The sequence below is a fragment of the Lissotriton vulgaris genome, chromosome 6 (assembly GCF_964263255.1).
Source record: "Lissotriton vulgaris chromosome 6, aLisVul1.2, whole genome shotgun sequence".
Lineage (NCBI taxonomy): Eukaryota > Metazoa > Chordata > Amphibia > Caudata > Salamandridae > Lissotriton > Lissotriton vulgaris.
Genome location: NC_141694.1, coordinates 1,730,983,056 through 1,731,010,715, shown reverse-complemented (window position 1 = coordinate 1,731,010,715; position 27,660 = coordinate 1,730,983,056). Strand labels below are relative to the sequence as shown.

Sequence of the window (27,660 nt, the reverse complement as noted above, 5' to 3'; positions counted from 1 at the left end):
CACCAGACATTCCCACTGACTTACACAACAAGCATGGGCCTTGAGAGTCCATACAAATGCCCTTTGGTAGTGGTTCTTAACCTTTTGACGTCTGTGGACCCCCACTTATTCATTACTGCCGTGGTTCCCAAACTGTGCGCCGCGGCACCGCGGTGCGCCGTCATGAGTAGCCAGGGGCGCCCCGCTCACGTTAGGAAAATCAAGCTTGTTGCAGCTGATTTCTTAACGAGCTCCGTGGAGCCTGCTTTTTTTACACTAACACTAATGCTGGTGATACAGGTGTAAAACGGAGGTTGGGCAGAAGATCGGCAGGGCATTTGATTATCATTAATTATTAATCAAATGCCATGCTGATCTTCTGCCCAACCTCTGTTTTAGACCTGTATCACCCGCATTATTTTTAGTGTAAAAAGGCAGACTTCACAGAGCTCATTAACGACTCAGAAAGCGGGCAATCCTGGGAGGCCTCATCGTACTTCCTGACATTTGGTAGCACTATCTATACCCCTCCTCAAATTTGGAGCGCTGCAGCACCGACATTGCAATACAGGCCTGTGCCCCTCCCACAGAAGTATTCAGAGCAGGGTATCCAACTTGGTAAAAAAGGCACCTGGGGGCGGGGGACCACTGACACATGTACTAAGGATAGGTGGTGGGGGTGGGTTGGCACTGAGTTAGTTTGTCTCAACGTATGTTTATCACAAATTTGAAAATTGAAAAAGAAGACGTAACTTGTTCTGTGCTGCAATGTAACCTAAGTTAATTACTGAATGCTGAGCATGTTAATAAAACAGATTTTAGAAAAAGGCATCTGGGATACGGTATGAATGAATTAATGAATCAGCATTTCTAAAGCTCGTGGTTACCTGAGGGCATCCCAGCGCTGCTAACAGTGCAGTCAGAAAAGCTCCGAGCGATATTTAGGGAAAAAGAACGGTTATAATTTGTTTTCAAAAGATCAGATAATTTGGTTCAAGACGGGTCTGAAGGGGAAGGTGGTATGAGCTATTCAGTAACACAAAAAGGAGCCTAGGCAATGTAATCATCGTAAAAATCGCCATCCTGGCAAGTATGGAGAGCAGCAGCATGTTCAAGTGTCTAACATTTTTCTCAATAATGATTTTCTCCATAGTGAGAGAATTTATATCTCCACGGTCCAATACCTCTGATGAGAGGCTATCTGATTCCTGGGCTTCGGACCTTGCTAACTTTTTCACTAGCAAGATCAAACTTATACAGGACTCTTTTCCAGCGGTTGCACCTGCGGGGCCGATTAACCCTGAGGCTAATTTGTCCCCTCTGGCCTCGCCAGGTTTGACGTTGGGCGTGTTTCCACCTATCTCTGCCCCTGCCTCTCTAGCACTCATGGGCAATCTTAAATCGGGCTCGCCTCTGGACCCGTGCCCGGCTAAATTTCTGGCGAAAATTGCGGAGGTGATTAATCCGCTGGCGAACCCGCTACTGAATCTCTCTCTGAGCCAGGGAGTGGTTCCGCAGGCCTGGAAGCAGGCAATGGTCATTCCTCTGCTTAAGAAGCCTGGTCTGGACCCGAAGGCCCCAGTCAACTATAGGCCTATCTCTCTGTTGCCGGCTCTCACGAAAATTGTGGAAAAGCATGTTCAGACGGTGCTCTCCAATTTTCTAGAGACAAATGAGATTCTGCACGCCACCCAGTCGGGCTTTCGTCCAAATCTCAGCACAGAGACCGCGCTCCTTGAGGTTTCAGAAACCATTAAAGCGGTTCTGGACACTGGGGCAAAGCCATGCTGGTGATGCTGGATTTGTCGGCGGCTTTCGACACCGTCCCCCATGATGGCCTTCTCGCAAGACTCTATGAGATAGGACTGCGGGGGACAGTGCTCAGGTGGTTTTCCTCCTTTCTAGCTGGCCGCCGGCAAACGGTCTGGGCCTCGCCAGATTCCGCCGTGATGCCGCCTCTGGGAGTCGGGGTCCCACAGGGCTCTATTTTGAGCCCGACCCTTTTTAACATCTTCATGACCCCTTTGGCGGCGCTGGCGGAGTCGTTTGGGGCCCAGATCGTATCCTACGCAGACGACACCCAGCTCCTCTTCTCGTGTAAGAGAGGAGGAGACTTTGATGGGGAGAGTATCCGGGATTGCCTTGGGCCTGTTTTTCAATGGTTCCAACTGAACAGCCTCAAGTGCAATTCCGATAAGTCCGAGGTACTCTTCTTTGGGTCGATACGGAGCCAGACTGGCAGGCTTGGTGGCCCATCAATATGTTCCCTCCGTCTTGTTCATCCCAAACTGCTAAGAACTTGGGGGTCAAGATGGACAAGGGGCTAAAGTTGAAATCCCAGATCCTTGGTGTGTCGGGCACCTGCTTCGGCCTCCTTAGGATGCTGCGGAGGTTTCTTCCCCTTTTGTCTGAGGAGCACAGGAAGCAGACTGTGCAGGCCCTGATCGGCTCAAGGTTAGATTATTCGAACGTTCTTTACCTGGGCCTGCCAGAGTATCTGCTACAGCGGCTCCAAGTTGTGCAGAATGCTGCAGCGAGAGCTATTTTTGGTTTGAACAGACGTGCAACATAACATAACATCAAGCGCTTTTACCATTGGTCCCTAGTTTGCCTCACATTAGGTTTCAGCTCCTGTTGTCACCCAAATGCAAAGGTACTTGAACCTATGGGGCTCCCGCCTAAGCGGCAGAGGCAGCTGCCCATCTGACGTCCTGCCAGCCATAGGAAACATCAGAGATTTACCACAATTGATCGTAAATCCAGAGTATCTCACATAAATACTTAAGATATCCCACGGACTGGTAAGGGATTGGGCCGAGTTCGCAAGGTACAACTGTATATCATCTGCATAGAATGATATCCTCTCTTCCCAGTCCATGCCTCCAGTCCATCCCCATATCTGTGCATCAACATATACCCATTCTGCACCTTCACCTCCTGTGTGACAAACATCAGTGATTGAGGGCAGCCCTGCCTCGTCCCTTGTCCAATTTGAAATTACAACTCCTTCCCAATAGCCGAGTTCAGTTTCCTTGTCATGCAATCCTGCACAAATTCCCTCAACTCTGCCCATGGCACAACCAGTCTGGTCTCAAAGAAATCCATCATGTAATCCACAAATGCCTCTGCTGTGTTCCTGCAGCCAGTCACTGTGTCCCATTTCTCCATCCTAAGCTCTCGAACGTGCAGTCCTTCCCTCTCCCTGCTCCCCAGCCAAGCTAGCAATTTCCCAGCCTTGTCACCAGCCTCAGATATTCTTTTGTGTTTGGCTAAATAAGAAGTTTTGATCTCTTGGTGCCCTACTATGCAGTATTCTTCACGCTTTCGTGCGAGACTGAGGTTCAGCAGGGGCATCAGGGAGGCAACATACTCATATTCCAGCCTCAGCAACTCTATCTCCAAATCCGACAAGTGCATTATCCTTCTTCTCTTCTCCCCCACCACCCCCCCTCTATGATCACTCCCCCAATCGTGGCTGTGTATTCACTTCCCACTGACCCTGTATTATCTTTGAAAAATTGCTGTGTAGCCCTATCTAGGTGTTTCACCTCCTGTTTATTCCCAAGTCTTCAGGCTTCCATCCTCCATTCACTATGCTCTAGTGGTCTATTTGAAGTCAGAGAAACCTGCAGGCGGGAATGCTCAGTGATCCCCATGCTAGACACCTAGCCGCTGTGAAACTATGCATGGCGACCAATGGTGTCAGGAAGCAGTCTAACCTAGCAGCATAGTTTGTGTGTTGGAGAAGAAAGAATCGCCTCTCTCCTGTCCATGTAGAGAGCGCTGAATATATCCCAGCCAAGTGCTTGTGTGAACACCTTTAGCATTCCTGCTGTCACCTCTCACTCTGGTTTAGTGTTCATCCTGTCCAAAAGAGATTTCAGTACTGGATTGAAGTTGCCTTCCAGCACCGTAAGGGGTGGGGGGCATGATTACCAGCAGTCGGCCCCGATTTTGCAGCGTCACTTTCTACAATACTGATGAGGCATACACATTCATCAGAATCATGTCTTCACATTCCCATACCCCTGCACTGCTGCATATTAGCCCTCTGCATCTGACCATGTACAGGTGATATGGAATGTTAGTAATTTTGCAATAAAAATTACCACACCTCTGCTGCTTCATCACTGAGGACATGCTGTCCTCTGTCTCGTGCACCTAAAGAGCTTCAAATGGTTGCCTCAGAACACCGGACGGACCTACATGCAAGCACTCATCACCAGCAGGCTGGACCACTGCAGCACTCTCTGTGCCGGAATCACTAAACAACTCCTTCACAGACTCGAGACCATCCAGAATACTGCTGCAAGATTCAAACTCAACTTCCCACGCCGCACCCACATCACACTGCACCTCAAGAAGCTTCACTAGCTCCCTATTTACAACAAGCATTTACAATGCAATAGGTCTCGCAGCATTAAAGTTGGAGTTATTGGCATTGTGTATGACAATGCGTTGCATAACATTTTTTGCAAACTTTGAAATGGTGAGCAGTGAGAGTGTGTGCAAGAGTATGCTGTTGCTCACAGCTGTTATTATTCACACAGCTCTGATGATGCACCTCAGGCATGGGCTCACAGCTGTTATTATTCACACAGCTCTGATGATGCACCTCACGCACGGGGCTGACGCAGTTATTATTCACACAGCTCCGATGATGCACCTCAGGCATTGTGTATGACAATGCGTTGCATAACATTTTTTGCAAACTTTGAATTGGTGAGCAGTGAGAGTGTGTGCAAGAGTATGCTGTTGCTCAGCTGTTATTATTCACACAGCTCTGATGATGCACCTCAGGCATGGGTTCACAGCTGTTATTATTCACACAGCTCTGATGATGCACCTCACGCACGGGGCTGACGCAGTTATTATTCACACAGCTCCGATGATGCACCTCAGGCACGGGCTCACAGCTGCTATACATTTGCTTTTGTACTTTGCACACTTGTAATTTTCTCCTCATGTATCTTTACTGTTCCTATTGTGATCAGTTTATACCAGAAAAAAATTTTCTCCTACCATCAGCAAAGTATGTAGCAGATGATGAATTAGGTGAAAAATATGGCAAATCTCTAATTATGTGGAAGATTCTGTACCCTCAGAATCACATATTTCCAGTGGCCCTGCTTACAGCAGTATATTAAGCAATAACATTCTGAGAATGGCAAGGTTTTTACTCTTAAGTGAAGTTTCACTAATACAACACAAAATACAGAATGGGAAGGAGCAGTGCAAGTGCCTATAGTCTAAAGAAAAGCACGGGAAATATGTGCTGCCACTGTTCTGCCTACTCTCATTCTCCCCAAGTACACGCAGAAGGCGGAACTCTGACATAAATAGAAGGAACTTAAAGAACATACTCCACGTTGGGTTACTAGTGACTGCATTTATTCTCTACCAATAAATTCTCTCATTTTGTCATATGAATAGACAGAAATTGATTACAACCAGGGCCACTGGACTTATGTGATTGTGCAGCCGCATTTTCCAGATATTTATGGATTTGATACATTAGCTACATAATCCATCATCTACAGCATCATTTAAAATGTTTAACAAAAAAAACTCATAAAAGGATCAAATGTTACTAAAAATGCGGTGATGTGTTGCACAGTGGAAGGCCCTTCACATAGGTTTACTCATCACTACTGGGGAGAAACATTTATACACAGAGGGATAGCGTGCAAAAAATGACACAATAGTGAAGTAATACTACCCTGCATTACACAGTACAATTTGGTCAACCCCTCTGCATAATTTAGTCCTCCCCTGTTGCATAATTCCAGAAGCCCTGATTATTGTACTTGTCCTATTTATGCCCTAAACTGATAACAGAGAGAAGGGTGAGGTGGGGAGACGTGATGGCGGAGCAGAGAGATGAGAGGGTAATTGGGTTAATAAGGAGGAGGCAAGACGGAGGGTAGTGAGAACAAAAGGATAACTGTGATGGGGAGAGAGGAGGGCAAATTGGACAGAGAAGAGTGAGAGGAGAGCGATGAACAGAGAAATGGGTTAGGAAGAGAGAGATAGGTTAAGTGGAGAGAGAAGGGTGAGGTGGAGAGAGAAGAGTGAGGTGGGAATAGAAGTGTGAATTCTAGTCAAGAGTAACTTGAGCCACAGCGAGAAGATCCCGAGGTCAGGAGAGCGAAAAAGTATGAAAAGGTGGAAAGAGAGGGGGTGAGGTGAGAGGTAAATTAAAGGGAAGTGGAGAAAGTGAAGGTACGTACGGAAACAGGTGGCTAAGATGGAGAGAGAGTTTGGATGATGTAAGGAGAGAAGAGAGTGGGGTGGGGAAGTAGAGGGTGGAGTTAGCAGGACAGCAGAGTGAAATGGAGAGAAGAAGGGTGAAATCGGAAGAGAGGGAGTGACACGGAGAGAAAGGAATGAGAGGTGGAGACAGCATAAGAGATCAACCCTGTAGGTTTAAACTTCTAGAAATGCTCAGTCAAAACTAGTAGTCAGAACCCGGTAATAGGTATTGTATGCAGCTCACAACCGCACAAAACCACCCAACATTCACAGACCCAGATCACAGACACCTGTGGGTCTCTGGACAACCCAGCTTATCTTTATGGCCTACCCATTCTTCTTCTTGGCCTATCCAAATCCCACATTCTGGAGCCGGGTCTGATTTGCAGTCGATTGAGTGACATGCGGACGGCCAGACTAATCTAATTAGAGGACAAACATCTGTAGTCGGGGCAGTCAAGTCTAACAGCAACTTATTTGGACAAGCTATGGGACCACCAAGTTATTTGCATCATCATGAGCCAGTTCAGGAGTCAAAGTGCAAGTGCTGAGTAGCGAGTGCCGGGAGCGTGGGAACAAGTGACAAAATTAGGTTTCAGAACTGATATCTTTAAAGGTAAACCGTAAGGAGCAACAAGGTAACTGGGGGTAACACTATTACCCAATATCTCAGGATACTTGTCTTGCGCAGACAGCACATACAAACACCAGTCTCAATGGAGGCTAATATTTGATGCGGTTTAAACTGTCTACGCCCTTGGGTTGGAGATTCCCACTTGTTACTGAGGAAATGTGGCCTCAAACACACAGGGACACAAATAACTGGGATAAGAACTGTGCGATCAACCAGACCTGGGCTGACACCCATCAACGGGGCGCTACTGGCATTCTTTGCAGAGGGGACACACATGCTCAGCATCCCCAGGGCCGCGTCCTCCACACCCCCTTCAAGTAAAAACACAACCGGTCTCAGAAGTGCAAGATCAACAACGCATTGTCCTCACCTGTGCCCGTAACACTAGGCGTCCCTCAAGGTTCCTCCCTATCCCCCACATTGTTCAACCTCGTCATGGAACCACTCACTACCTTGCTTCAAGCATCAAATGTACACTTCCATATGTACGCCGATGACACTCAACTCTACCTCAAGCTACAATCCCCGGAAGACATCAAACTTTTGAACGCCACACTAAAAAACACCCAAGCATGGCTGGCCGATAATCACCTCAAACTAAATGCTCTGAAAACTGAGTTCCTTCTGATCTCACTTCCAGCGAAAAAGGCCATCACCCAAACCTGGCTCAATCATCTAACCGCACTCAATGTCCAGCCCACCATCGTGGACTCTGCGAAATCCCTTGGCATCACACTTGACTCTAATCTCAACATGCAGCAGCATATTAGCAAAGCAACTAAAGGAGCCAACTTCCAAATCAACACTCTGAGAAAACTCAAACCCTTCCTACCACCCAAGGACTTCCAAACTGTTGTACAAGCCCTAATCATTCCTCGCATAGACTACGGAATTGTGGCTCTCAGCGGGCTCCCCCTAACAACAACGGCACCACTAAGAGCCTCTCTGAACGCGGCCGCGAGACTCATCAATGGCTCAAGAAAACACTTGCATATATCCCCTGACTTAAAAGCCCTGAACTGGCTGCCTTTTGAAGCCAGAGTTCAGCTGAAAATTGCCTGTATGACACACTCGGCCGTACACCACAAGTCACCCAACTACCTCACTCACAAGCTGACTATATCAGGAGGCTGATGATCCAACAGAAGCACAAAAAACCTCCTCCTGAAACCTCGTAGATTCCGGAAGGAAAAAACATACAAACGCTCCTTCTCAGGAATGGCACCTAGGATCTGGAATGCACTCCCGCCAGAAACTAGGCTTATCCCCTCCACTGTACTCTTCAAGAAAGAGGTAAAAGCCATCCTTATGGCTAAGTTCACCTGAACCCTATTGTTACTGGAACAATGACATTACACGGCTCCTATATTATCGGCTACCTGAGTGTTTATCTGTGTTATACTCTTGTTTGATTGCTACTGGATCAAAGTCATTGCACGGATTCTATATTATTGGTTTCCAGATTGTTTATTAGGGTTTACACTATGATTTGATTGCTCTACTAACTTGCAATCCACTTACTACGGACTACTATACTGTTTTCAACAGTGTGTTTACTCACCCTCTGGGGTGCTATAATCTTATTCAATCGCTACTGGAGCAAAGACATTGCAGGGTTTCTATATTATTGGTTTCCTGATTGTTATTAGTGTGTATACTCTTATGCGATTGCTACCCTACCTTGCAACTCACTCACTACTGAATATTATATTGTTTTCAAGAGTTTGTCTACCCTACCTCCTGTTTCTGTAAAGCGCTCTGATACCTGCAAAGATCTTGTCCGCGCTATATAAAACCTTAAAAATAAATAAATAAATAAATCTGTCACCTACCAGACAGCAGCAAAGAAAGGAGACACGGGGGGCGGCAGGAGGTAAAGAAAAAACGAAACCGTGAGCAAAAACGAAACCTGCCGTGGGGCGGGACTTCCGTCTTCGGAAGCCCGCGCCCACGGAGTGACTGGGCAGAAAAGCAGTGCTGGTGACGCGGGCTCCCATGCCTGAGGGAAGAGCCCCGCGGAGGATGCAGAAGTCCGGAGTGCCGGTAAGTGGGGCTTAGTTGTAGGGGGCAGGAGGTTGCGCGTGTGTGTATGTGTGGGGGGTGGGGGTCTCTGTATGTGTGTGTGTGTGTGTGTAGGTGCGCTCGTGTGTGTGTGTCTCTGTGCGCATACGTGCAGGGGGAGGTGTGGCTGTGTGGTACAGCTTTCCAGGAGAGGAGACAGGAGCTGGCCACAGCGAGCGCGTTCGCGTGCGCGTAGCCCGCTCAATTCCGAACGCGCGGCCAGCTCCTGTCTCCTCTCCTGGAAAGAAGACTCGCTGACTATAGTTCTCTGGCGAGACCGCGCTTCGCGCGGCTAATGCCTACGAGACCTAAAAACAGCCAATTCAAGCATTTTTACAAACACATATAAAGCCTTACACAACACATTAACAGAATATGTATTGTTTCTCACTCAACAAGTTTTTATTAAACAACTGTTATATTTTTGTTTTGTTATAAATGATTATAATACCTTCATTGTTCGTTGCATCCAAATTAATTTACGGAAGACAACAGGAAGTACTACCGAGGTCGGGCTTTCATCCCCTCCCACCCGGCCACCGGTAAGAAAATGGTGGGGAGCTACGACCAATTGCCAATTAGGTCAAGGGAGCCACAGGTCAAAAAAGTTTGGGAACCACTGCATTACTGCAACCCGGAGACCCCCACTGATCCATTATTGGAAATTGGGGACCATCAATGAGTCATTACAGGAATCTGGGGACTCCGGCCTAAGTATTTTTGATGATTTGAACTGCGAAACCACACACTAAAAATACAGAAAAAAGCATTGAAACAAAAAATTACACAATATTCACAAACATAAAACCAATACAAGTGTTCATTTTAATGGGAAGTTTGACCTTTTTTTAATTCAACGGACATCGCTCATCTTCCATACTGTATTCTGTTTGATGCACTTGCACTGCTTCCAGGAATCAATCTGAGAATACTAACTTGTTTTTAGCCTCCAATTTCAAATTCCTTCACATTTACCGAGGGTTGAAATTTGTTCATTTTTATAAACATTATTAATCTGTTAATATTAATTAATTTTCTAAGCAGTCGCGGACTCCTTGAGTAGGCTTCGCGAACCCTCAAGAGTCCCCAGACTACAGCTTAAGTTATGTTATGTTATGTTATTTATTATTTGTTAAGCGCGCATACGCCCTGGGGCTTCTTGGCGCTGGTGAGAGAATCAAACATAACAGTGCATAAAAGAAATACAATTATTTTTTACAATAGGCCTGGGAAAAAAGAAGAGTTTTAAATGCCTTCCTAAAAGCAAGGAGATCCTTGCTATGTCGTAGGGTCAAGGGGAGGGAATTCCACAATGAGGAGGCTAAAAATTGAAAACTGCTGCCTCCTTGACGTTTCTTTTTGAAACGAGGGACCTCGAGTAGATCTTTGTGGATTGATCTCAGACTACGCGAAGGTGTATATTTGCGCAGTAGTGATCTAAGGAACATAGGGCCCTTGCCCTCCAGAGCCTTGAACACAATGCAACCCACCTTGAAAGTGGCTCTCTGTTCCACAGGCAGCCAGTGCAAGGTCTCTAGTCCATGTCTGATTGATTCCCACTTAGGTACTTTGCAGATAAGTCTCGCAGCTTGATTTTGCAAGTACTGCAATCTTTTAAGTTGGCCAATAGGTGCCCCCAAGTAGAGGCCATTGGAGAAATCAATATGGGACAGGACTAGAGCACTGACTGTCTGAATTAAAGCCAGGCCTGTAAGAAGATGTGCTATTTTTCTGATCTTCCTCAATTGAAAGAACCCCGAGGAGACCACAGTTCCGACTTGGCTCACCAAGGTAAGGTCCTCACTAAGAGTCACTCCCAAACTTTTCACTGTACGGGATTTTTTTGGGGGCGAGCCCATGTCCGATGGCCAGAAACTGGGACTCCAGCTAATCTCACTCTTCCCAGGTAGAATGAGCTCCGTTTTTCCCGGATTTAACTTAAGGTGGTTTAGAGACATCCACCTCTGGATAAAAGACATGGTGGCTCGAAATTCCTCGGCAGCATTGTGGGAGTTTAGCACAAAAACCAACTGCAGGTCGTCTGCATAGTTATAGACATCGACCTTGAACTCTCGTAGAGAAAATAACAGTGGGCGCATGTACAAATTAAATAATAAAGGGGACAAGGAAGATCCTTGAGGGACCCCACAGAAGGAGATTTTTTTTGGGGCTGTGAAGGAACCTAGTCGAACCGATTGAGTACGTCCAGAAATAAAAGACTTGAGCCAGGCCAAGGCCGAGTCTCGAAGACCGGCCTGTTCGACACGGTTGACCAAGATGGTATAGTCAACCGTGTCGAACGCCGCAGACAGGTCCAATAACACCAAAGCCTGGTGTAAGTCCCTGTCTGCATTAGACCTTAGAGTATTCTGAACGGCCAATATCACTGCCTCAGTGGAGTGACCAGGCCGGAAGCCTGCCTGGTTGGGTTGTAAATACCCTGAAGCCTCCACAAAACTTGATAGGCAGTTGGTTACATGCGCCTCCAATATTTTGGATAAGTAAGGCAGTAACAATATTGGCCTGTAATTAGAGAGGTCTGAGGAGTCAATGCCAGGTTTTTTTTTCAAAGGAATCAATAAGGCCTGTTTAAAACTATTAGGGACACTTCCTGTCACGAGGGAGTTATTGAGCAGTGGAATCAGGCTATTTGGGAGCGCCCGACCAATTTCTCTCATTACTTGGGGAGGGCAGGCATCCTGGGGAGATCCTGATTTAACTCTAGTGAGTAAGTCTTGAAGGGTTTGGTGAGTGATTAAGGGAAAGGAATGCAGGGTAAGAGGATTTAAAAAAATATCGTCTATCGGGGCACAAACTGGAAGTTTGGATAAAGTGTCCTTAATCAGCGCTATTTTGTCATTAAAATAGTCATTCAGCGAATTGCAAAGCAATTGTGAGGGGACAACCGGGGGAGAGGTTCTCTCATCATTGCACAACTCCGTCACAATCCTGAAAATTTCTTTCGACTTGTTGGTGGCATTAAGTATTTTAGAAGAGAAATAAGCAGTTTTGTGAGTGTGCAATGTTTTTTGGTAGGCTTTACGGATAGAACAATAAGCGATCCTTGCTTGAGGACAATAGTTGGAGCGCCATGTTCTCTCTTGCTGCCTCACTTCAAGTTTTAATTTCCTCAACTCCGGTGTAAACCATTTATGCGCATCCGCGCCACGCGAGTTATCAAAACGAGTGAGGGGAACACAAACATTAATGGCCGAATTTAGCCAGTCTTGAAGCCTACCTTCGGCTATCTCCACATCTGAGCTCTGCTCTGGCAGAGTAGACTTTAACAGATTTAAGAAAGCAGACATGTCCAACGAGGACCATTTCCGAGTCAGACTGGTAGCCTTCAACTTAAATTGAAGAGCTTTCTCAACACAAAATGAGAAACTAATAATAAAATGATCAGACCAGCTACAAGGTTTAATATCAATAAAATCAATGGCTAAATTCAATGACCAAAGTTGATCGAGACTGTGGCCCTTTTGATGGGTCTGAGTATCTATATGTTGTCTTAAATTCAGATCACTCAGAAAGTGCTTAAGAAGCACTGTACTAAGGCATACATAAATCCCAAAGCTGTTTACTCAGGTAAACTATACACAACTAAGGTGAATCGATTTGCCAATTTAAGCGACCAGAGATTGGGTCGGTAGCACTTTTGTACTGTATTTAACTTGCTGCTACTGTATTGTTTTGCAGCATTTGTACGGCATGTTGTGGCCCTGAGGAGGTTCTAAAGTGTTGATTTGCATCAGGTTTCTGGGCACCCCTTTGGAGTGTATGGTTAAAAAGCTGTTGGTTGTAGTTTTTCTGTATGGGAGATATTAGGTAAGGTTTGGCAATGTGTTCTAAATGTGATGAGGTGTCCTTGTGCCTAAGCATGCAGTGTTGCAGAGAGGGTATGAACAGACATAGCTGTGCAAGTGTGTACGCACCATCTTTAGTGTGGACTGCTTCAGAGTTAAAGCACGAGCTGATCTTGATTACAGATGTCCCATCCCTGAGAACTGTTAAATGGTCATGAATTAATTATGGAGTCCAGGAGCAGGGAAAAAAGTCGAACTCCTGGAAAAGTGGGTATGCAAACGCAGATTAGTATATATGTGTACACCAATGAGCAGAAGAAGCCCAATCTATGGCAGGATGTCTAAGTAAATGGAGACTATTATATCAGGTACACTTGGGAGCAAAGGAAGACCAACTGCTTGGAGGGACAGTTAATCAACCAGAGAATATTGTATGAGGTACATTCAGGGGTAGAAGCTCAACCCCAGTTCCGGAGTAGAAATTCAACCGCAGGAGGTAAGGATAAGCACCCACAGAATATTATACAATGTACACCAAGAGCAGGAAAAGGAGCACCTATTGGAGAACAACACAAAGCAAAGAGATAGGAGTCTACTTAGGGTCAGCAGGAGCAGCTCATGTGAATCATCATGTGTTCAGCTGGGTTATATGGTTCACTCAACAAAGGAGACAGCATAAACTACCAGTGATACTGCCACCGAGGAGGCCAAAGAGGAAGGATATAGGTAATTTAGTGGAAGGAAAGCATTAATGTTACTAAGAAAAAGAGAGTAGGAGGAAGGATGTTAGCTAGGAACACTATGAAAAAAGGCAGGGGGTTTGGCCTTAGGCTCTATCTGGAGCTAAAAGAGCCAAGCAAGGAAGAAGAAGGAGGCCAAGCACAGGGACCCTGACAGGAGAGCTTAAATAGCCAGTGGGGACCTATGGTAGCTCTACTGGCTACGAATGGCCGTGTGTCACTGAATAAGCTGCCCACGCGTAACTCAGATTCAGTCAGTCGAACAGAGAGAGTGGGAAACCCCAGCTACTTCACAATTAAGTGGTTGCTGGACACCAACATACTTGAGCGCAGGGTAATAATCTTTAAACAAGCCTTTAGCTGTCTATAAACAGTTACAATGGACTAGGGTCGCTCTGCTAAAACTGTACTAGGGTATATTCTGTGGTACAGAGCAGATACCAAAGGCAATGCAGTTGGAGACTTTGTTTAAGCAAATATACTGAATGCCAGAGGAGTAAATTACGAGAAAGGCGTGGTCTGTGGAGAAGATCAAAACAGTTGGGTAGAAGTTACCACTAAGTAATCAGATTTAGGAGGCTCCCAAGTTGTGGTCCCAACCAGAGGTCGAACAAGACAGTCTTTCCTGAGACGCAAGCAAACGTCACTGGTGGCGAGTAATAAAAGTGAGGCACAAGAAAATATAGTGCATTGCTCACGATCAAGTAATTTGATCAACTAGGAAAGCGGCCCGAATACTCTCGCCTTATATTCATACAGTTGTCAATTTGGAAATCTAAAAAAAGTTTTCTTATTTGTGAACTTGGCAAGCTAACTATCTTTTCACCAAAAATGTATCCTGTACCCCAACACAAAATACAAACACCCAAAAAGTATTAAAAGGAAGCTATGGGGAAAAATATCACATTTCAAAACACACTTACAAGAAATGCAACGTATACAATTACTTAACCGAGCGGTGTTCCGGTCCAAGAATGAAGAGTATTTCACATTCAACTGAGTATATTTGTATTACTGTAGGTTTAAATTTGCATAAACCATCACAAGAATCAGCAAACTCATTAAAGACAGCACTTGCTTAACTGGTTACTGAAAATATTAATTAAAGGAAGTATACTGCAAGAATCCATCATCAAAAAAGTTAAAAATGCTTTAAAATGTGGATAGTGGTTCAAAATGTTTAATGGTTCAAAATGTTGAACCACTAAAGACATCACACAATTCAGCTTAGCTTTCGGCCTGAAAAACCAAGATCACATTACATCCACACTATAGACGATTGATTCACTGGCCACCAATTAAATAAGGTCGCAATTTAAGGCTCTGAGTACAAGCCAAGAAAATCATAAACATTTTACTAGACCTGCAGGTCGAGTGACTTGAGTAATCATATCGACAAAACTATAATGCGCTTGACACAAACACTGGTCTCAAATTGTCTGATCGTAGGCAAATAATGTATTTCCCCGAGTCGCCTTTTTCTTCAATTATCACATATGATAGCACCTTCAAATGTGTGAGTTCAGCATGTCTGCTGTGCAAAAACTCTCGATTTAAAGGCTAAACTTTTGCTCCATGTATAATAAACAAATGTAACCCACATAAGGATACACGACCACTGATTCGCCTCTTAATTCACTAACAGCATAGTCATTAGGGAGGGTGCAGGGTTGTTTCTCAGTTCATGTTTGAAAACTCTCACTTTTAATACATATATTACTTAAGCATGATATGCTAGTGCACGGTCCTTTACAGACAGCACATTTCCACTGATAAGCAGCTTTACTGATACAACAACATAGCCTACAAACAATGAGTGGAAATCGGGATCCAGCAACTATTATTTGCCCAGCACCAAGTAACGTGTTTTGTTCCTATTAAAATCTTTGTTTCCATCAGCACTTAGAAATGTCCAAACAGTGCTTTCCTAATTACTCAAATGTTTTTGAAGTATTTGTATTGTTCATTTACAGGCTAATCAAATGTTGTTAGAAAAATATGACATCCTACAGCCTTTCGTTTTACACTGCCTGTACCCCGCCCCGCATGACTGTCAGACAGTTCTCTTTACTTTCTTTGACTGCAAAGTTAGAGGATTTCGTAAACACCAATCTTCAGGATAAAATAAGCAATAATGTGTTAAAAGACATAAGCTGACATTTAACCTGTCTTTCAACCCACAGCAAAAGTAACATGAAAAAAACAAGATTAACAAGCATTGGAAATGCAATAGGTCTCGCAGCATTAGAGTTAGTGCTTTTAGAATTGTTTATGGTTTTTTTTGTAAATCTTTAGCACTTTTTAGGTCTCGCCTGTCGATGCGCATGCGCATCGAGCAAGGCGAGAGTATTGGCACTTATCCGCTCTTTATCGACACTGCAAGGAATCGTGGCGATTCCTTGCAGTGCACGAGAAATTTAAGCTCAATGCGCATGCGCATTGAGCTTAAATGCGCGTGCACATGCCCCCAGCCGCCTGCCTTGCCTACTCTCTCTCACAGCCTCCCCCAGCTCCGCCCCCTCACTACTTGATTGCACGGCCGCTAGGCCGTGCCTCCCCTACTCTCCTCCCCCCTCCTCCTCTCCTCCCCTGCCTGCCTGCCGCTAGGCCGTTCCTCCCCCCTCCTCCTCCTACTCTCCTCCCCTGCCTGCCTGCCGTGTCGCACCTCTCCCCTCTCTGCCCCCTCCCCTGCCCGCCGTGTTACGGTGAAAGGCTTGTTCCCCAAGCAGCCCTGGGGTCTCTTAAAATCTGGTGCTGTCTCCGATACAGGGCTGTTTCCTTCAGTGCTGTGAATCTCTCTCAAGTAGTGTTGGGGTCTCTCGTGAAATTCGGAGGTCAGCCCCCTTTCTACTGCAGTGTAGCATGTCTCTCCTGCAGTGCTGCAGTCTCTCCGCCGAGGCGCAATCTGTCTTCTTGCTTAAGCGTGGTCTCTCGCCTGTACTGCAGTGTCTCTCCTGCAGTGTGGAGAAACACTCCCAAGCAGTGCAAGGTGTCTCATGCAGCGCTGGCAGCTGCTCGCGCGCAGCCTAGATGTCTCTCTCGTGCAGTGCTGCCACTCTCCTGCGCCGTCATCTCTTTTGTTGATGCTTAGCTCTCACTCGCTCATGCAGTAATAGAATCACTCTTAGGCAGCGCCGGGTGTCTCTCTCCTGCAGTGACTGTTTTTCATGCAGTGCTTTCTTTTCCCGCCCCCTGGTCTTGGAACCGAGTTAAAATGAAGTCGGGCTGAAACTTGTGAGCTTCGCTGTGTACAGCACGGGCCCTCCCCCAGGAAGCGCTGGGCATGTCACTTCCCCTCCTCCTCTCTCTGTACTCTCGCCCTCTCTCCTCTTGCATCTCTCCACCCTCTTTCCTCACCCAGCCTGTCTCTCGCCTTTGCTTCCATAGATTTATCTCAATCTTATTTTTATTTTATATATACGTTCTGTTCCTTGCCACTCTTCTTTCTCCTTTCTGCTCTCCCCCACACCACCCTCTAGTTTTCTTCACGGCTCGCCACATTTCATCTTTCTCCCCTGTCACTTCCTCTTTTCTGTCTGGACTCTCCACCTTTCTCCCCTGTTTGCTGTCCAATTGCTTCTCCTCTTTGCTACTCAGTTTCTTCACAAAAGTACCACAGAACAAGGGGTTGACAAAGCCAATAGGCCTGGTAAGGTGGTGCAATAGTTAGATTGTTTATATTTCAAGCATATGACACACAAGAAGGAAGACACATGTCACCCCTTAATCATGATAGAATCACTCTTAGGCAGCGCCGGGTGTCTCTCTCCTGCAGTGACTGTTTTTCATGCAGTGCTTTCTTTTCCCGCCCCCTGGTCTTGGAACCGAGTTAAAATGAAGTCGGGCTGAAACTTGTGAGCTTCGCTGTGTACAGCACGGGCCCTCCCCCAAGAAGCGCTGGGCATGTCACTTCCCCTCCTCCTCTCTCTGTACTCTCGCCCTCTCTCCTCTTGCATCTCTCCACCCTCTTTCCTCACCCAGCCTGTCTCTCGCCTTTGCTTCCATAGATTTATCTCAATCTTATTTTTATTTTATATATACGTTCTGTTCCTTGCCACTCTTCTTTCTCCTTTCTGCTCTCCCCCACACCACCCTCTAGTTTTCTTCACGGCTCGCCACATTTCATCTTTCTGTCACTTCCTCTTTTCTGTCTGGACTCTCCACCTTTCTCCCCTGTTTGCTGTCCAATTGCTTCTCCTCTTTGCTACTCAGTTTCTTCACAAAAGTACCACAGAACAAGGGGTTGACAAAGCCAATAGGCCTGGTAAGGTGGTGCAATAGTTAGATTGTTTATATTTCAAGCATATGACACACAAGAAGGAAGACACATGTCACCCCTTAATCATGCCAGCCACATGCTTGCAATAAACATTTTAAATGAAATAAGTAAATGTATCTCTGCATTTCCTTTTAGTAGAATTTATAAAGGCTCGCGTTAAACTTGCTGGTCACACATGTGTACGTACCATCAGTAGGGCCTGCTCCGCCTTTCATCCATCCTTCTGAGATGGATGCGAGGCGTGCAGGCAGATAATATTAACGTGGTTTTTACATTTCAATAAAGCAAAAACTCCCTCACCCTCAATTCCTCACCCACACCCTCAACACTTCACCCTAAACACCTCACTCATCCTCAACGCCTCCCCCTCCCCCTCACTCACCCTCACCCTCACTCACCCTCAACACCTCACCATCACTAACACTCAACACCTCACCCTCACTAACTCTCAATCCCTCAATCACCCTTCCCCTCACTCACCCTCAATACCTCACCCTCACTAACACTGAAACCCTCAATCACCCTCACTCTTACTCTCACTCACACTCTACACCTCAGCCTCACCCTCACTCACTCACCCTCAACACCTCACCCTCACCCCCTCAACCACTCACCCCCTCACCCTCACTCGCCCTCACCCTCAACCCCTCACCCTCAACCCCTCACCCTCAACACCTCACCCTCAACTCCTCACCCTCAACACCTCACCCTCACTCACAACACCTCACGCTCAACACCTCACGCTCAACACCTCACGCTCAACACCTCACGCTCAACACCTCACGCTCAACACCTCACGCTCAACACCTCACGCTCAACACCTCACGCTCAACACCTCACGCTCAACACCTCACGCTCAACACCTCACGCTCAACACCTCACGCTCAACACCTCACGCTCAACACCTCACGCTCAACACCTCACGCTCAACACCTCACGCTCAACACCTCACGCTCAACACCTCACGCTCAACACCTCACGCTCAACACCTCACGCTCAACACCTCACGCTCAACACCTCACGCTCAACACCTCACGCTCAACACCTCACGCTCAACACCTCACGCTCAACACCTCACGCTCAACACCTCACGCTCAACACCTCACGCTCAACACCTCACGCTCAACACCTCACGCTCAACACCTCACGCTCAACACCTCTCACTCACCCTCACTCACCCTCACTCACCCTCACTCACCCTCACTCACCCTCACTCACCCTCACTCACCCTCACTCACCCTCAACCCCTCACCCTCAACCCCTCACCCTAACTCACAATCACCCTCACCCTCACTCACAATCACCCTCACTCACCCTCACTCACAATCACCCTCACTCACAATCACCCTCACTCACAATCACCCTCACTCACCCTCACCCTCACTCACAATCACCCTCACTCACCCTCACCCTCACTCACCCTCACCCTCACTCACAATCACCCTCACTCACAATCACCCTCACTCACCCTCACCCTCACTCACAATCACCCTCACTCACTCACAATCACCCTCACTCACCCTCACTCACAATCACCCTCACTCACCCTCACTCACAATCACCCTCACTCACCCTCACCCTCACTCACAATCACCCTCACCCTCACCCTCACTCACCCTCACCCTCACTCACAATCACCCTCACCCTCACTCACCCTCACTCACCCTCACCCTCACCCTCACTCACAATCACCCTCACTCACCCTCACTCACAATCACCCTCACTCACCCTCACTCACAATCACCCTCACTCACAATCACCCTCACTCACCCTCACTCACAATCACCCTCACTCACCCTCACTCACAATCACCCTCACTCACCCTCACCCTCACTCACAATCACCCTCACTCACCCTCACCCTCACTCACAATCACCCTCACTCACCCTCACCCTCACTCACAATCACCCTCACTCACCCTCACCCTCACTCACAATCACTCACCCTCACTCACTCTCACTCTCACTCACCCTCACCCTCACCCTCACTCACACTCTCACTCTCACTCTCCCTCACCCTCACCCTCACCCTCACTCACTCTCACTCACTCACTCTCACTCTCCCTCACCCTCACCCTCACTCTCACTCTCACTCACCCTCACTCACTCTCACCCTCACCCTCAACCCCTCACTCACCCTCACTCACCCTCACTCACTCTCACTCACCCTCAACCCCTCACTCACCCTCACTCACCCTCACTCACTCTCACTCACCCTCAACCCCTCACTCACCCTCACTCACCCTCAACCCCTCACTCACCCTCAACCCCTCACTCACCCTCAACCCCTCACCCTCACCCACCCTCAACCCCTCACCCACCCTCAACCCCTCACCCTAACTCACAATCACCCTCACTCACCCTCACCCTCACTCACTCTCACTCACCCTCAACCCCTCACTCACCCTCAACCCCTCACTCACCCTCAACCCCTCACTCACCCTCAACCCCTCACTCACCCTCAACTCCTCACTCACCCTCAACACCTCACCCTCACACAGTGCAATAGGTCTCAGAGGATTTTTAGTTAAAGCTTTTACAATTGTTTATGGCTTTTTTGATTTGTAATTCTTTAGCATTGGCTACAAAAAATAAACATGCAAAAGATTTACCACAAAAAACCCATAAACAATTCTAAAAGCACTAACTCTAATGCTGCGAGACCTATTGCATTTCCAATGCTTGTTGTTTCCTGTAGCCAATGCTAAAGAATTAAAAAAAAAAAGCCATAAACATTTCTAAAAGCTCTAACTCAAATGCTCCGAGACCTATTGCACTGTGTGAGGGTGAGGGGTTGAGGGTGAGTGAGGGTGAGGGTGAGTGTGAGTTAGGGTGAGGGGTTGAGGGTGGGTGAGGGTGAGGGGTTGAGGGTGAGTGAGTGAGGGTGAGGGGTTGAGGGTGAGTGAGAGTGAGGGTGAGGGTGGGTGAGGGTGAGTGAGGGTGAGGGGTTGAGGGTGAGTGAGGGTGAGGGGTTGAGGGTGAGTGAGGGTGAGGGCGAGTGAGGTGTTGAGGGTGAGTGAGGGTGAGGGTGAGGGGTTGAGGGTGAGGGTAGGTGAGGGGTTGAGGGTGAGTGAGGGTGAGTGAGGGTGATGCTGAGGGGTTGAGGGTGAGTGAGGGTGAGGGGTTGAGGGTGAGTGAGGGTGAGGGATTGAGGGTGAGTGAGGGTGAGGGGTTGAGGGTGAGTGAGGGTGAGGGATTGAGGATGAGTGAGGGTGAGGGGTTGAGGGAGGGTGAGGGGTTGAGGGTGAGTGAGGGTGAGGGGTTGAGGGTGAGTGAGTGAGTGAGGGTGAGTGAGGGTGAGGGGTTGAGGGTGAGTGAGGGTGAGTGAGGGTGAGTGAGGGTGAGGGGTTGAGGTTGAGGGTGGGTGAGGGGTTGAGGGTGAGTGAGGGTGGAGGGTGAGGGGGTGAGGGTGAGGGGGTGAGGGGTTGAGGGTGAGTGAGGGTGAGGGGTTGAGGGTGAGTGAGGATGAGTGAGGGGTTGAGAGTGAGGGGTTGAGGGTGAGGGGTTGAGGGTGAGGGGTTGAGGGTGAGGGTGAGTGAGGGTGAGTGAGGGTGAGGGTGAGTGAGGGTGAGTGAGGGTGAGTGAGGGTGAGGGTGAGTGAGGATGAGTGAGGGTGAGTGACGGTGAGGGTGAGTGAGGGTGAGTGACGGTGAGTGAGGGTGAGTGAGGGTGAGGGTGAGTGAGGGTGAGGTTGAGGTTGAGGGTGGGTGAGGGGTTGAGGGTGAGTGAGGGTGGAGGGTGAGGGGTTGAGGGTGAGTGAGGGGTTGAGGGTGAGTGAGGATGAGTGAGAGTGAGGGGTTGAGGGTGAGGGGTTGAGGGTGAGTGAGGGTGAGGGTGAGTGAGGGTGGCTACGGTATGGGATGTCTCATATTAAAATTACGTGTGACCTGTGAAAACGTGAGTGAGATACCGGCATGCCATGTTCTCTTGTACAAGCGCAATCGGGTGTTCAACAATGCCATAGTGGGCCGGTTCATGGCTACGTGTTCTATCATAAAAATAGTGCATGGAGCTGTAACTAGAACCCCAAAACCCAAGTGTTGTATCGAACCACAGCTAGGTGTCAACAACCAAGACTATGACAAAATTATAGCAATGGCAACACAGCATGACACCATTGGAAGGTCTCGGTTGCAGAGCTCGACCAGCCCTACTGAACTGGATCACATGATCCATGTAGATGTTTAGTGTTTTTATAAAACTCTTAATACTGTGGCTATTGGCCTAGCGGTTAGTAGTCCACTTTAAGGCACTCCCAATTCTGACAAATAGCGGAATTTAATCATTTAGAGAAAAAAAATGAATTGTTCAGAATCACACAATGTGCTTGAATAGAGAAGCCAGGATTAGAAACCGGGCCATCGGATAACACACCATTAGAAGCCATCAACCCCACCCCTAGACCACATCACATGCTTGAACTAGCATTGCATTGAGCTGGGTGTTGCCTAAGTCCGCCAGTACAGAGAGGAACCAAAACTCGACATTTGTGTCTAAAACCACAGGTCCTACAGTGTGTGAAGTCTCAACAACCCCTCTGGTTGAGGCTAAGCCTCTCAGGCTTAATCAACAAAGGAAATCGAGGCATCTAAAATGGCTTAATCTGGCTTAATCATTTTATTGTCATCCAGAAAACCGGTAACATTGCAAAACTGAGTGTGACGCTCCCCTTGTCTCTCGCAATTGTGCACAGCACGTGCGGCACTCTGAACGTGCTCGCTGAGTTTCTCCCCAGATTTGCACTGCAGCCCCAGTGAGCCTGAACACGGAGGTGGGGGGTGAAGAGGCCGAGTGCTGTTTGCGCACACACCAGCTGTTCATTAATCCACACTGACCTTCTAGTTCCAGCCGCCCTGTCAGACAGGAGAGGCATGCAGACCCCAAAGACAGGCAGGAGGCAGGGACAGGCAGCGTGGGAACCGGGAACGGAGGAGAGAGGCAAGAGGAAGGAAGGACGAGGAGAGGAAGGCCATTGAAAAAGAATACAGGAAGGGAATACCTGAAAGGAGAGAGACAAACGGAAATAACACGGCGGGCAGGGGAGGGGGCGGGCAGGAGAGGGGGTAAAGCTCGAGGAAAAAGAATACAGGAAGGGAATACCTGAAAGGAGAGAGACAAACGGAAATAACACGGCGGGCAGGGGAGGGGGCGGGCAGGGGAGGGGGCGGAGAGGGGAGAGGTGCGACACGGAATGGAAGGCAGGGGAGGAGAGTAGGAGGAGGAGGGGGGAGGAGAGTAGGGGAGGCACGGCCTAGCGGCAGGCAGGCAGGGGAGGAGAGGAGGAGGGGGGAGGAGAGTAGGGGAGGCACGGCCTAGCGGCCGTGCAATCAAGTAGTGAGGGGGCGGAGCTGGGGGAGGCTGTGTGAGAGAGTAGGAGGCTGGGGGCATGTGCACGCGCATTTAAGCTCAATGCGCATTGAGCTTAAATTTCTCGTGCACTGCAAGGAATCGCCACGATTCCTTGCAGTGTGGATAAAGAGCGGATAAGTGCCAATACTCTCGCCTTGCTCGATGCGCATGCGCATCGACAGGCGAGACCTAAAAATGCATCTTTATAGCTCATTCCCTTTCAGAACACCTGTTCTTTGCCAGGCGCTCTTTCGCCACATTGGGCTTGTAGTCCCTAAAAATAGCTCGAACTGATAAAATCTTACTAGGCATAGAGTCAAAGAGTCATAGAAAGTTAAATTTTTTCGAGGGCTGAAATACGAGGTATTTAAGAGGTGTCCCCCAGGTTCAGAGGCCAGCTGACGGCCTACATGTTTTTAGTCGCCATCTGCCCGCCCATCTACAAGATATTCAGTTTCAGAGCTCAGAATGTACAAGATTCTGTCCTCATGAAGGACCCCTTCTCCCCAAGATTTGAATAGAATTTGCAAAGTTGAAGAGATGTCTAAAGAGATACCTCTTCCACTTACAGGTAAAAGGTCTTGCACTAAGCCCTATGGCGCCACTCAGAGTCTGCTCCTACAAACAGCCAGGACACATTATGAAAGTTAGACACCCATGACAAGCTTCCTAGCAAAACAGGGTTTTACCAGTGAACTTCTAAACACCAAGGAAGTATGAAAGGAATTCAAATGTGGCATCCCAGCTCTGCTTGAACCAAGGCTACCCTGTCCTAGGGGCTCATTATGATGGCGGGTGGATTTGGTCCGCCCGCCACCATAGCGGTGTTTGGGACCGCCCGCCAGACATGCAGCAGCACATCCTGGGCCTTTATCATTGCGGGCGGTGCTGCTGGCTTGGTGAATGGAAATTCAGGGAGTACCATGGCGACCCCCCCCGTGCAGCATCACCCCCACACAAGGGGGGGCCGCAACAGGCACCACAAAGCCAATCCCTGCCAGCCTTTCCATGGCTGCATCGCCGCCATGGAAAGCCCTCCTAGAAACCCACATCTTAATATTGCGGACGGTGCCAGGTAGGCACCGACACTATATTAGTGGCCCTGCTCTGTCCGCCAGGCAATCGGCGCGATTGCCACCGGTGGGAAAGCGGCGGCACGGTACCCACTGCCATCCTAATTTGGCGGTGGATAACTCACCTTGTGATGGCGGAAGGACTGCCACTGCCGGCCCGGCGGTCTTTCCACCATCATAATGAGCCCCCAAGACTGAAATGTGTTTGCTCACTTTGTGCCTCCCACAAACACTTAAACAATAAGCTGGAGGCTTCACTTTACAAGCATCCTACAAAAGAGAATTACAGCAGAGATTGAGTCAGTTAAGATGGAATCCCTTTTTCACCACCGTCAATGATTTGACTCCAAACTAAGGTACATGAGATTCCCTTAATTACTATGGGTACTGTTGTAATGTACCTTATACTTTATGCATCCTCCCTACAGAAGTTCTTCAGGGGAAAGATTGGAAACAAAAGCCTTAATTATTCCCTTGTTTCTTTCACTCGTCACTGCCCTTCAGTGATGGACACGTAAGGACTGCACGAAGAATTGTAGGACCATTGATTTGATTTCATGTAAGTAATGCAAGCAATGCCTCCAAGTCCCTATTCCTTATCACACTGCTTACGGCCCTCAGTAACAACTGTGATGGGAAGTGCAGGGTGAAGAGTAATGAAAAACACAGGTTAATAATCCGAGCATTTACACTGCATATACAAGGGACATCGCACAACACTTTACACAGCCAATGGGCTCCTATTTTATCAAACTGAATTCTTACTTAAGCTCCCAACCAGAGGGCGCTGTAGAGCTTCTACCAAACACCTTACATGCCTACTCGGTTACACTCATTTGCTCTGACCATATCCACAGTGCCTACAGCCTGTGCCACTTTTAACAGGTCTACCTGCAAGGAGTCATATCAGCCTGTTATTACTCGATCTTTCGATCCAGCCTTTTTCTTCAAAATATTTTGCCTCTGCCCGTAAGCCAGTGTTTATATATTTGTTTTTGTATATCTCGACGCACCCCCAGAGAAAACTTCAGATCTCTTGGAGAACGTTCCAAATGGAGGGAGAGCAGATTATTCTCGTGGTTGAAACAGACAGTATTTTACGTGTCAAATGGTACTTGCAAATAGCACAAACCTGGCCAGGAAACAATAGGGTAACATTTCTAAGTTAGGGGCAAGGAATGATACAAGATTGTTTTTGTGACTGGGATATATGGGAAGGATAGTCACACAAAGTGTTCCTGCCTCCATCTCCACCGCCCGAATTCCCAGATAACTCTTTCAGCTGTCCCGCCTGGGAACCTCACTCACCACTCTTCCTCGCTCCTATGTAATCTACCCCCCCCCCCCCCACCACCACCACCACCCCCTTCACTAGTTGTCTCGTAAATCACAATAATAAACAAACACCTCCCAATCTCGGTATTTGGAACACGTAATCAAAACACAAAACTCAATCCCGTCTGTAGTGAAGGCTAAACTACCTCCCCTAGCTGTGTTTTCATCTGACCTCCCTGTCACCCCCCTGCCGCCCCGCAGCACTTGACACTGTCTCATCGCTTCGACTCTCTCCTATTGACTTGTCTCGAGTCAGACTCAATATTTACTGTCATCAGATCGTCTTTTTGTCTCACCCTACAACGTTATCTTATGATTGCCGCTCCCCATGCATGCAGCCCTGTATAATTGCTGCCTCGCTCAATTTCTTTTCCTATTTGTCTACAATCTCAATTGTGCCACGTCCGATTCCTGCCTTTCACTCTCCTTGCCCTTTCTTATTTTCACCTGTCTGTTCTTCCTCGCGCTTGCATGTAAACGATTGATACATGTAACCTCAATCTGATCTGCCTTGCTTCAGCTCTTCTCTTCCCTACTCCCCACGGGCCGCTACCCATCCTGATCGCTGAGTCCTTTCTCACATCTGTGCCCGAGTCAACACGGATGCCCCTTCCCTCTGCCCTCGTCCCTCCCCCTGGCCCCTCCTCTGCGTGCCGGGACTCACCAGACGCAGCTGGCTGATCTCGTCGTAGTTCATGAAGCTGAGGATGTTCTCAATGGCCACGATGGGCAGCCCCACCAGCGTGTTGCTCTGGTGCATCTGCTCCATGGTGGAGTCCTGCGGAGACGGGCAGAGGCGCTGCTGGAAGCCGGAGGCAGCTGTGGATCCTACTTCTTCCATCCGCCCCTCCGTAGTCGCCATCTTGATTTTTTTTTCTCCTGCAGAAAAAAAGAGGAAGCCGTATTCTGACGTCACTTCCGCTACCTTAGAAGGATAGCATTGGGCTGTCGCCATAGTAGCGAAGCTCAAGTCCCTAGGTGCAAGGGGGTGATAGTATTTTCTTCCACAAACTAGAATTTTCATAATAACCTAAAGTTATTGAAGTACTATTGAATATAAATATAGCTCAAACAATCCTAACTTTTTGAAATCTGCTTGCTGGTAAAAAATAAAAGGAATATTTAGGACAAATGGGCTTGAACAATTTTCAGAGTGAGTGTGCTGCAATCAATGTTGCATCATTGAGGTGACAGGGGTTGTGAAACATGCAAGCATCCCACAAAGAACAAGTGTAGCTTTTTCCACCAGAGTTTAATGCACTTAGATGCCCAAATGAAGCTGCTGACTCTGTCCTGGATTTGTCTGATTAACCTTTTCGGGAAAGTTTCTTTAGGTTTACTGAAGGGATATTTACAAGCAGGGCACAAGGTCTTAAAAAAGAAGTGGGGGGACTAACCAAATTAGGCAGAATGCAAGTGACATCACGGTTTGACATCGCAAGTGACATACAGAAAATGGCATAAAAATCTAGAATTTACAGGAAGTGACTTCACAAGAAGTGACATCAGATCTTAAGACCTCACACAAATGTTTAACAGGGCTATCATGAGTACATTTGAGTGCATTATGTGTAAATATGCAAACACTCCTGATTCATACAGAACTCACATTTTTGTAGGCTACACATAAAACAATGTTGCCTTTTGTTAGTGTATAGCTTCCTTTACCAAAGGACTGAACAAACTATCTTGGTTACGCATAATGGTCCATATGCAACACATCTCCATGTAGATGAGATTGCTTTGGCTGCCTGCGCATGTAACACCTACCTGATGCAAGGTAAAGCAAGGCAGGGCAGTGTGCCATATTGCGTCCATGTTTATTTTGTTTTTTTAACACATCAACGCAACACATTTTGTGTGACGATGTAAATTCCAAAATAGATTTTTCTTTAGGACTGTGCCAGAAAAGTGACGCAACACATACACAAAATCTGAGCCTGAACTTCTACATTTGTTTTTATAAAACTCTGCCGCAAAGAAATTTGCAACAAGGAGAAACATGGCAGTAAATCTGTTCTGCTTAATTGGTTGCAAAGTCTGAATTTTAAAATATCTTTTGGGGTTAAGGCACCTACTGTAGAGATCTTTGGGTTCCCAGTAAATCTGAGTGATTAATAATAATAGTAAGATAATTTTGATGGTTAACACAT

At 47.5% G+C, this 27,660-nt stretch overlaps 1 protein-coding gene across 1 annotated transcript in view; it reads right to left on the bottom strand.

The window, feature by feature from the left end:
• FBXO28 (F-box protein 28) overlaps positions 1 to 26,393 on the bottom strand; it is a 162,404-nt gene extending 136,011 nt beyond the window's left edge. Inside the window, exon 1 of the mRNA XM_086927964.1 lies at positions 26,172 to 26,393. Within this exon, the coding sequence (XP_086784090.1) occupies positions 26,172 to 26,369 (198 nt within the window). The 5' untranslated portion in view covers positions 26,370 to 26,393. The remainder of the gene's footprint in view (positions 1 to 26,171) is intronic.
• Between the last annotated feature and the right edge of the window lie 1,267 nt (positions 26,394 to 27,660).